The 11377-nt window shown below is 31.0% G+C and overlaps 2 protein-coding genes and 1 long non-coding RNA gene across 3 annotated transcripts; 1 reads left to right on the forward strand and 2 right to left on the reverse strand.

Moving 5' to 3' along the window:
* Window positions 1–163: 163 nt before the first annotated feature.
* Window positions 164–2387, reverse strand: LOC122565880 (outer mitochondrial transmembrane helix translocase). The gene is made up of 6 exons (XM_043722360.1): window positions 2036–2387; window positions 1664–1906; window positions 1404–1605; window positions 1127–1323; window positions 814–992; window positions 164–726 (listed from the first exon to the last, which is right to left on the reverse strand). The coding sequence occupies exons 1-6, from the start codon at window positions 2189–2191 to the stop codon at window positions 576–578; spliced, it is 1128 nt and encodes a 375-aa protein (XP_043578295.1). The 5' UTR covers window positions 2192–2387; the 3' UTR covers window positions 164–575.
* Window positions 2388–2597: 210 nt separating this feature from the next.
* LOC122565884 lies at window positions 2598–8240 on the forward strand. Its single transcript, XR_006316306.1, has 2 exons — window positions 2598–3569; window positions 5974–8240. It is a non-coding gene; the product is annotated as an uncharacterized LOC122565884 (long non-coding RNA).
* On the reverse strand, window positions 7993–9267 carry LOC122565882. The gene is made up of 3 exons (XM_043722362.1): window positions 9108–9267; window positions 8580–8765; window positions 7993–8429 (listed from the first exon to the last, which is right to left on the reverse strand). The coding sequence occupies exons 1-3, from the start codon at window positions 9163–9165 to the stop codon at window positions 8212–8214; spliced, it is 462 nt and encodes a 153-aa protein (XP_043578297.1). The 5' UTR covers window positions 9166–9267; the 3' UTR covers window positions 7993–8211.
* Window positions 9268–11377: the final 2110 nt, after the last annotated feature.

Here is an 11377-nt window from a genome sequence, read left to right on the forward strand (position 1 = left end):
CACGTATATACACTTAAATGCACTTGTTCTTACACACATATAGAGGTTGCTTCTGAAAAAAAATTGCGGACATATTTAGAGATATATTACCAGTATGATTGATTATAATTCACTAACTAATAAAAAAGAAATTAAAATCGAATTAAATTAAAATGTCAAAATATAAATGTTGAAAGATTCAGTGACTTTTAATCAAATTGCGTGTGAAGAAAGTATAGGCTGTTTTACATTATCTTCGTATCATAAACCTTATTAAACCAATGTGTTGTACACAGTAATAATTTAAATTATACTCAAATTTTTTCTTCTTGAAATATGTAGGTTAGTAATTTTATCAAACGTAATTTTATATTATATACATGGTTATGCATATATACATTCTTCTTTCACGCGCTCCATTCCTTTTAGTGTGAGTAATTATTTACCAATTATGAAATTTTGCAGTAAGGCAGAAATTTTTTTTACACACATTTGGATATTTGAAAAGGAGAAATATTACTATAAAATTGTTTTCCTAACTTTTTTTTCTTAAATAAAAGAATTTTAAAGTAGATTGATATATTATAATATCTTGTTTAATCTATATCAGATTTAAGAGCACTAAGAGTACCCGTATGTATTTTAGATGTTTTTATCTTTTTGTACGATGTGAGAAGATCTTCCATTGTTATAGGTCGTACTGCATCATGATATTCCTCATCGTCAGTACTGGTAGTACTTGCGTTTCTGCAATACAAAAAAAAAATTAATTATGCGTTTTAATATCAACTTTTACATATATTCTTAAAGTAATGATTAAACATAAATATTAACTGTGTATGAGTTCGCAAATAATCTCGAACACGATAAATAGACGCATTTCTGCAAAGTTCTTGCAGATCTGATCCAGAAAAGCCTTCTGTTATTTTCGCTAGTTTTGCTATATCCACATTTTCAGCTACTGGTTCATGATCTAAGATCAGTTTCAGAAGTTGCATTCGTTGCTGCTCATTCTGAAATATATATCATTATATATATAAGAACTGTATGTTATATATGCAGTAAATATGCAGTATTTCATACATGAATATGTGACATATATGCAAGAATACACGATTTTTTATCAATTTGTATAAATTTTATTTACTGGCAAACCAATGTGGAAAGTAGCTGGCATACGTCTAAGAATAGCTCTGTCTAAATCTTGTGGTCTATTAGTAGCACCCATTATTATAACAGTGCAAGAAGGATCTGTAATTAATCCATCCCAAAGAGACATAAATTGAGCCTTCATCATTGCCGTTGCTTCATGATCTTGTGAATTACGTGCTCTTAAAAATGAATCTATGAAAAAATCCACAGAATATTTTACAACATTGATGATAGCACAAAATACATTATGATACATTCTTTTTCTCACCAACCTATCTCATCAATAAAGATTATACATGGTTGAAGTTTCACAGCTAATGAAAATACAGCTGCAGTTAATTTTTGACTTTCACCATACCATTTATCAGTTAGAATGCTTACATCTAAATTAATAAAACATGTTTTAGTCTCTTTAGCAGTTGCTTTGGCAATCATTGTTTTACCACAACCTGGTGGCCCATGCAACAACACACCCTAAAATTAAAATACAGATTATAATATATAAATCATTTAACGATATAGAATCATATACCTTTGGTGCTTGTGTTAATTGAGAGTCTTCAAATAATTCCTTTCTTTGTATAGGCAATATTACAGTTTCCTTGAGTTCTTGTATAACATGTTCAAGGCCTGCAATATTTTCCCATGAAACACGGATATCTTTAGGATCCACTATATGATTAGCTATCATCATTTCATAATCTGTCAACTGATCCATATCTACTGTCCACAGTAGGTTATCAGTTTTGGCCAATTTTCGTAACTGTTCTTGTGCCTATAGAACATTTAAATCACACTTTTTCATAGAAAATATATAAAAAATTAAGGTTGCCTTTCTGATATATAGAGAACAAAGGTTATGTAAGACTTAATTTTTGAAAATATTAAATGATTAATGTATAACCTTTTTTCTGGCTTTTTTCTTTGCATTGTTTGTAGGATCAAGTTGATTCATAATCCATTTCATACTGAAAAACCCAAAAGCCGCAATAAACGATATTCTTGCCACAAGTACAAATACTTCCGATCGCGTGTATCCAACTCCATCCGCAATATTCATTGTATATGATAGTCTATTTCAATTTTAACAGCAAATTCCTTTGTCCGTGTAATAACTTCTAACCTTTCTTCACCAATATCACATGCCACTTTAAACACTGATCAAACTTCGAACTTGAACATTTGCAAAGAAAAGAGTGATTGTATACAACAAAGCGAGAGAGAAGCGCAAGACATGCGCAAATTATGAAAAAATCCAACAATTTTAATATAAAATTCCCCACAATTCACAATAATCAGAATTACCAATATAGAGGGTTATTACTTGGGAGTCAATAGCTGCAGTCACAGCAATCAGATTTTGTTTATGTCTACTCTTTCGTCTCATTGGACAAACTATAGCAGAGTGGAAATGAAAGTGCTCACGCTTGGTTCCCGGGCTAGTGCTGCATCATGCGGACGATACTGAAAGGTGATCCACGTTAGCATATGCAAGTACCTATAAGTTAGAGATCTATCTTGTTTAATTCTACGCTACAAGAACTTATTAATTGTACGGTTAGATGGAAAAGTTTATATCTACTTTTCTATTCGAGATAGACAAGTATGAGAATCATAAAAATCGCGCAATAATTAAATTAATTGTAAGTTGCCTAAGAAAGAGAAATTAATTGTTTACTATATTGTAGCGGCTAACTACGCTAACAAAGAAGAAATTGTCGTGTAAACAGCTAGCACGGCTTACGCCTGAAAAACTATTTTTGAGAAAGTCATGATTTCCAAGAAAGAACATTCCATAAGGCATGATTCTTTAGAGTTTTTCAGTACGGCCTCAATAGCAAATTGCTGATGTCACAAACCCGTTTCGTTACCAACATCCCTTGGTAATAATACTCCCACCAAACGTGCTGCTGAAAATACGCGAAGTTTCTGCGGAGAAAAAATAGTCAGATAGAGTAGGAGCCTCCATTGCGTATAGATGTAACCATTTTCAGTAAAAATTAAATGTTAGAAGCTGACTTCATCATTATATTGAACACGTCTCTGATCTACATTACAATATTTTTGTTAGAGGAAACAAGAGAATATTCCCTTTTAATCGATAATGGATCAGTAGAATAATTCAATAATTTTAATATGTTTTCTATACACCATTCCGATTTAACATTAACTCTTGGCACTCTGTATGTCAATTATATTGGCATGAATATCTTTTAAGGCACTTCGCCGGTTTTACAATATAGAGCTGAGCAGAAGCGCTGTTCTTTCGTTTAAGAACAGGCGAAAACTGTTATGTCGTTGAAGAAAGGGCCTTCACAAGATTGCAAGAAAGCTCTTTGAGGGACTCTATGATGTACACGTCCCTCCAGAGTCATCTGATCTGCCGCATATGACCTATGTTAGTAGAAACAGCAAATAGATCTGGACCTTTTCAATGGGTGAGTCATGTATCATAATGATATAAATTATTTACTATTTATGATTGAAATTTGCTATCTGTTATATATTTGTATATTCATTAAATTTATTTGTTTGTAAATTGGAATGTTTGATGATTAAATAATTACAAACTATTTTTCAGATGGTTAAATAATAGTAAAAAATAAGAAAATGTTTTAGATATGTTAAAAAACATAAATAAAATCATTAAATTTTAGTTTTCTGTCAAATATTAACAACCAAATATGTGTACTTTTCATCATTATGATACTAAGTGCTTAATGTTAATTGTGTATTTATTGTTTATTCTTCTTTTGTTATTCGTCATTCGAATAAATTTTGGTTGCTAATCGTAACAAGTTTACAAACTGACAAGCAGAAACAATAGCGTAGTGATCAACCGATTGGGGGGCTTGGTAGGCCTTTGTGACATCGCCGAAAAATTGCTCACGAGACATTTCCATGCTAGTCCGTGCTAAATCGGCCTTCAAGGCACTCGAACATAGCTTCAGTGGAAACGGTTTCATATATTTGTATAAAACCAATTTCTCAAGTAATTTTCCAGTTTAGTTTGTCTATAGGAACAGTTCCATATAAATACATTGAAGCAAATTGTTTCATTTTTGATTGCCAATGGATCTTTAGCTTAAAGCTTGCATTTGTTTAATAGGTAATAAAAATAGACACGAACATGATATATCATAGCATACTAGCCCATTGTTCTTTCTCTTTTTCTCGTGTCATTACATATTGTTATTTATAATGTTAAGCATTTAAACAAAAGGCGGTCTTTGGATACAATTTCAAGTAAGCAATCTATTAAGCGCATCTGCGTTAAGTTGTCAATCTCAATATGTATTATAATCTTCCATAGATTAAATCTATAGATTAACATTCAGAGAATTAATAAGCTTTACTCAGTAATGAAAGTAAGATGGATAAAAATCATAGAAAAAAATGTGTGATGACGTCAAATCTTATCTACAGTTAGTTTATACTTCTGTTTTTATCATTTTTATAAACGAATACGAAAAACAGGTACATCGCGCCAGAAATATTACTCGCAAACTATCAACTACTAAAATTACTAATAAAATGAAATTTAGGTTTTCTTATAATAACAATATTATCGCAAGGAAAATAAATTTAATTTCAAATCTAAAAATTTTTAAATCTACTGTGTATAAAGAATTTTATTAAAATTATTGCACAATTGCACTGATCCATTGTCGTTTGAAAGGAAGGATTTGCTTTTGTCCTCTAAAAAAAATATTATAAATGATTAATTTCTCATTCTCAGACAACTAAATTTAATCATTACACGATTTTGTTATTCTCATACTTATCCATCTCAGATAGAGAAGTAGATATGAACCTTTCCGTAAAACCGTGCAATTAAATAGGTTCTTCTAACGTGGAACTAAATAGGCTCTTGTTTACCCTAGTGTAGAACCAATCAGGGCAGATCCCTAACATTGAAATTAAATAGTTAGTTTCTTGTATATGCTAGCGTGCAACCAAACAGGAAAGATTTCCTCTCTGACTATAATTTCTAACACACTGGTTTCTAGCTAAGGTTGCCTACTTGAAATATAATATCCAATTCAGTTTTTTTTTCACATAACTAGTAAATTTTAGTTAAACCGGCGAAATACTATTATTTGTTTTATGTTTTTCCTGGAGTTTAATTATCGACTCTTTTTTAATTTCATTCTCTGTTATATGAAAAAATTTTACAAAATCTGCTTAATTCGAAATAAGATAGCAATATTGAATTTCGGGAATTCCTTTCAATACTTATCGACGTTTTACTTTTTTAATTATATTTTAAAAAATATGAATTTGCATGAAAATTCGCAGTATAGTTATCAACTTTCATATCTAAAATATAACATTTGAGTTTGCATTGCAATCAATGTTATAAGTGCTTCTGACATTGCTAAAAATTAACAATTTTAATTTACTGTTTTGTCAAACTATCAGAAATATAAAAATTGAAATATAAATTTAATTGGGAAAATGTTAGTATAAAAATTAGATTTAATATTATTTACTTCGAATGATTAATACTTGTTATTTTGTAGAGTTTCTTAACATCAAAAGATAAAGTTGCAATAATGTTTATGGGTTCTGCTGTTATAAAAAATCATTCGAATACAGAACATGTAGAAGAATTTACAGATCTTCATATTAAATGTTCATTTTATTCCATTTTAAGTATATTCTGATTGTACTTGTGGAAATAATAGAAATGGAAATATTTTAACTCATATTATAATATTAATTATGATATATTTCTTATTTTAGTTTTTACAATTCTGCAAGAAAAATCATTTTGATGTTTGATTTTAATAAAGAAGCAGATATTATTTCACAGTTTCAAACAGTTACAATTGCAAATAGCCTTTCCGCAGACAACATTATATTAAGGGGCCGACACGCCGAGGAGGATCTGGATCTCCTCAGACTTGCACGACGGCCCAGGGGATAGCGTTGAGAGGGGTGGCCCCTCCCAATGCCCGAACTAACCAAGGAAGGACTCCCTCAGACAGGAGAAGACGCAGGAGTGCCCCGGCAGTAATTCGAAAGAGGTCCTGGGGCATCCCAGCCGAGCGTCAGGCGGTCGACAGTGGGGTTTTAGTCGGTAAAGTCTACCCCGCCGCTTCCCAGAAAAGCGAGGGGGGGCGGGGTATCCATGAGGATTTTCCCACGTATAAAAAAAAACATTATATTAATCATAATATAAACATCTATTTTAATTTCATTATACAAATTAATATACATAATTTAGTTTTATAATCTTATTATTTTAAATCAGAGTCAATTATTTCAACAATTCTTAAAATTAATGAAATATTTGTTAGACATGTGCATGAGGTTTCATCTATTAGACTGTCTATTTTTATAATATATTACTATGGATCGTTGTTGAATTTATCGTATTTATTAATAAGGATTAATAATCAACATATAACATTTGATAAGGTCATATCAGATTTGAAATTTTATATACCAGCACCAGCAAAATCATTTTCATGTTATAGTTACTTGGTAAAAAAATAACAATTGCTTCAAATGTAAAAATAAGAAGAAATTATGAAGCAAAGAATCATTCATATGTATTACATTGCGGGCAATCAAAAGTTTCAGACAAAAACTAGCTGGGTCCTTAGAACTAATGGGAATTTGGTGCAAGTCGGTTTATTCTAGAGCAGCAAGTAATAAAAATTGTCCTTGTACTGTGAACGACCAAGGTTGCTCGTTACTATTTTCAGAAGTAAGTAAATTTTTATTTTTTCATTATTCTCCTAATATCTGGTAAAATTTTCGAGATTCACCTTGATCGCTGTAATGAAAATGAAATCCTAATAGCGGAGTGTGAGTATTAATATAGTGTAAGACAGCCGGCAACCAATATTGACGCATGCGCTGCCACAAATGCACAATTATATCCAAAATTCACTGTATTAGTAGCGACTGTTTTTTGCAAATATCTCGGAAATTAAGGTTGACTGCCAGTAATATGTATAAAAAAAGATTGTTCTTAATCATGCCCACCATCACATATTAAAAAATCATCGAAATCGATGAGGTTTTCTTCTATACATTTTCCGTAACTTTTTGTAATACATACACTGATTTTTCCTGCATTATTGTTTCAAAATTCCTCAAAATTCCTCAAAATTCAGACTTTAAAATAATTATACTTCTCGCAGCCGTTGCGAATGTGCATGTAATTTTCTAAAAGATTATAACAAGAAATTCAAAACTATGTAATAATTTTCTTTTATATTTATATATTACAAAAATATTTGTTTTTAAACAAATTACTACCTTTCTTAAACTTTCCTTCGAATTTTTATTTTTGTTAACAACTCCTTAGATAAATAACAAAATATGTATTTAAGTAATAAAAAATAAAAATAAGTATTTTAGAATCTTTTGAGATTTTTTGGAAGTTAGAAGAATAGTAAAAAAGTTAATTATAGATGACTCAGATTGCCCATAGAAGATACAAAAAATATGCTTGCTCACGAAGGGTTAAGTACTAACATCTAACAAAGTTTTATAAGATAATATCTTAAATTATAATACTTTAATAATTTTACTTACCTATGAAATATTTTGTACAACAGAACCTCAATTATCCAAACATGTTTCCCATGTAAACAGTTCACTCTTCTACATAAATTTTTGTTAGCTGTCAATATTATCACTGGCAAAAAGGTCTAAGAGCAATTTATGTAAAGAAAAAGATTGAAAGAAAAATACAGATTCAGAAGAAATTATATTACTAACGAAGTTGATTTATACCAACAATGTAGTTTATTGCATGTAATTATACAGCAGTTTTGAATATTACTGTAGATTATTTACACTTAATTAAATACAAAATTATAGGCTGAATTTAATACAAAAATGTATGATAAAAATTGACTTATTTACTTATAAAATCATGAAATACATATTAATCATATAAATTTATGTAATAATTGAAAATGGACGGATTCTGATATAATTCTGGACGGATTCCTTTCATTTATTAAAATAAGGCTACTTTTTATATGATACTGTTACGTTCGTAACCAACCATTCGAATCTCCCTTATTCTTGGTGATGTTATCTTAGTATTCTATATTGTCATCTTAAAGAGAATATAATAATCGAAATAGCAAGATTCAATAAAATGATTATTGGAAATGACGATAAAGTTGATGCCGTATTGCAAGAATTTTCAGAACAGGAACATTCTTCCCAATATACACCATTTTCATACACTCCCCAGTTACAAACACCCGTGACTCCGGTACTGGCAACGGAAGAACATCGACGGATCACTTGTCGCCATCTACCGTCCCCTTCGAAAATTGATCAAAATAATAAACAAATGGGAATTAGATTAGCAATGAAATTATCAAATGGGTGTAGTAGTAAGCGCACCACGTGTTTTAACTTGTTGAAAAGATCTAAATATGTAGTAATACAAAATTTAAAAAAAGTAAACTTACAAATAAAACCACGAGGACTCTGACGCGTTATTTTAACACAAAAGGTGCCAGGCATATATGACTCTTCGCTGTTACAATCTACAGCGATATTTTTGTCTTTATCAAATTTTTCATACGCTCCACACAAATCTTCGCCTTTTGGGTCAGTATCACTACTACATTGATAACAACGAATCGCTTGAGTGCCTAAAATTTATTTAAACGAAGTAAAAAATCGATCAAAACTTAGTAATGTTTCATAACTAGACTGCGAAATTTTCTGCAGTAATAGAGATTTTGAAAGTGAAAAGTTGCAAAGAATGTGCATACTATGAAAAAATATATAAAATGTTCAAAGTATAGTTTTTTTTTTATAATACTTGGCATAACAACTTTGTACTGAGGTTATACTTTCTTAACTATATTTTCAAAAATATAAACTTGCATAAAACTCCGCAGTTTATTCATAACCTTAAAATGAACGAACCAAATCTTTATGTAAAATAAAATATGCCAAAGTAATTTTTACTCGAAAACATGTACACTTACCTACCACTGAGAATAAAAGTAACAAATTAACACTCGCGATCACATTTTTTACAATCATTTTGAGATATTTTTGAAAGAATAGTTACTTATATTGGGCGTTGGTTAGTATAAGCATTGACTAAATACAGACAGATAGATCTAACATTTTGTGGGACTCCGTGTCATATGTTCTGAAATACCGATCGTGTAAAAAAGTATAGGTTTTGTTTTGGCACCGACGAGGTAATTTATTGCAGCATGTTGTCATTCTATTATGCCAATGATGCCATCTACGATTTAGAGCGGTAAGTATACGAATTATATTCAATTCAACAGCCGAAGTCGATAAAATCAAATTCCGCTTTTGTTATACATCCATATATACACTTCGCCAACGGCCTTCGTGCTTTAGTCCGTGATACTATAAAAGAGGGCGATAAGTGGTAAGCGATAGAGCAACAGAAAATTAACCTAACCTACAGATTTTTATAGAGTAAATCATACCGATAAACGGTGAGTGACAATTCATCGCTCAGCTGTGTAGCTTATTCCGTATAAATCTATAGGTTTGATTTATTTTCTGTCGCTCAACCGTCACTTGTTTTGCCGCTCTGCCGCTCAACGCTTGCCGCTTATTGGTTTTCCGTATAATCATAATCTTAGACACATAGGAACTACCGGGTACTAAGTACCCATAAAATCACCGAAGTCAGGCTACGTTAGGCATGGTTAGCCCGAAATGTGCTGTTGTTAAGAGAAAGAGAAAGAGAGAAAGAAAAATTGGAATTTTTGTTTCTAACGATATAGGCAAAAACCTGAACATTGTAAAATAAATAAACATACACATGTATATGTAATATATATACATATGTATGTTTAACTATTAAGGCGCTAAATTTTAACTAATTATATATTTTTAGAAAGGCACGCGCTATAAAATCTCGATTTTTTATGGAAGATATACTACATACTTTAAAACAGAGTTAAGGAATATTTGTGTATAAACACTGACTATAAGGAATCAAATAGATGATCGGAAACGTAAACAGTGGCTTGAAAGTTTCATCTTAATTCAGATCTAGTCCTAATGTTTTAAAAGAAATGGGAAGAAACGAGACCTAAAAATTCTAAGAGACATACGTATATTCAAAATTTGTCAGCGAAAATTTGAGAGAGAGAATCATTTATGATTCAGTTTCAGTATGTTATAAAACAGTTTCAATATGTATCAACATAAACAAAAAAACAAACAAAAAAAAATGAAAAGAATTTATTTTGCTAACTATCCAGTAATAACTCGCTTTATAAGCATTAAAGCATTAAAACATTGAAGATGGCGACATCGAGTGGCAATGGGATTCAGTCATGATACCGACAGAAAATCACTTTTATTCAGTGCACACGTCTTAACAAATGAATACGAATTCCATTGAATGATATTGAGGAAAACATGAATGATTCCCGATCGTACATCGAAATATTCGTCATTTAATCATGGAAGAACGAAAATTTAAGAGACATCAGACATACCCGAAACATTTTACGCGTTACAGTTTTCTTTTTGTTTCGAAATATAGATAATGTTCTAACGATTATTATCGATGAAAACGATATGTCGCGATAAAGATAAATGTTTTCCAAAATCACGAATACGGAATTGGCGTATACGAAAGAATATCGTAGCGTGTAACATGGAAAAAATTCATCGATCAAGATGTAAATGCATATTCGCAGACAAAGATCTACTCGATAGATTTGCAAAGATCCTTGGTTGGCAAGACTTTAATGGAAACGCGGCCTTTGAAAACTATAGGCATCGGAATATCCGTGCAGATGCAGCGTCAGAGACTGGTCCCGTCTATGTTGAGACACGAGAACGCTTTTCCGGTGACACGTAAATAAAAGTTCGAAGGTAAAGCGGTTGGAAATAAAACTAGCCTAGATCGAGGACTGAGGGGTAGTAATGCGAAGAAGAGGAAAGAAAATCGAGAGAAGAGGAAAAATCGTTCCATCGAGGAAGCTGACATATACGAAGACTATCGCTTCTCGTTGATGTATTCTCAGCAGGGATTTTGGAATTTGATCGCGAGTTGATTTAGGTTTACAACGCATAAATATTTTGGTGAATAATCGTTCGTTTCGAGCAATCCTAATATCATCTTACGTTGACACGAAATTATCAAATTTAATGGTAATGCTTAATCGGTATTTGACTTTTATCAGACTTTTATATATCGTTAGCTATAATAATTGTTACGATCTTGCTACGAACAATCATTTAAATAATGTGT

This window comes from Bombus pyrosoma, linkage group LG3 (genome assembly GCF_014825855.1).
Source record: "Bombus pyrosoma isolate SC7728 linkage group LG3, ASM1482585v1, whole genome shotgun sequence".
Classification (NCBI taxonomy): Eukaryota; Metazoa; Arthropoda; class Insecta; order Hymenoptera; family Apidae; genus Bombus; species Bombus pyrosoma.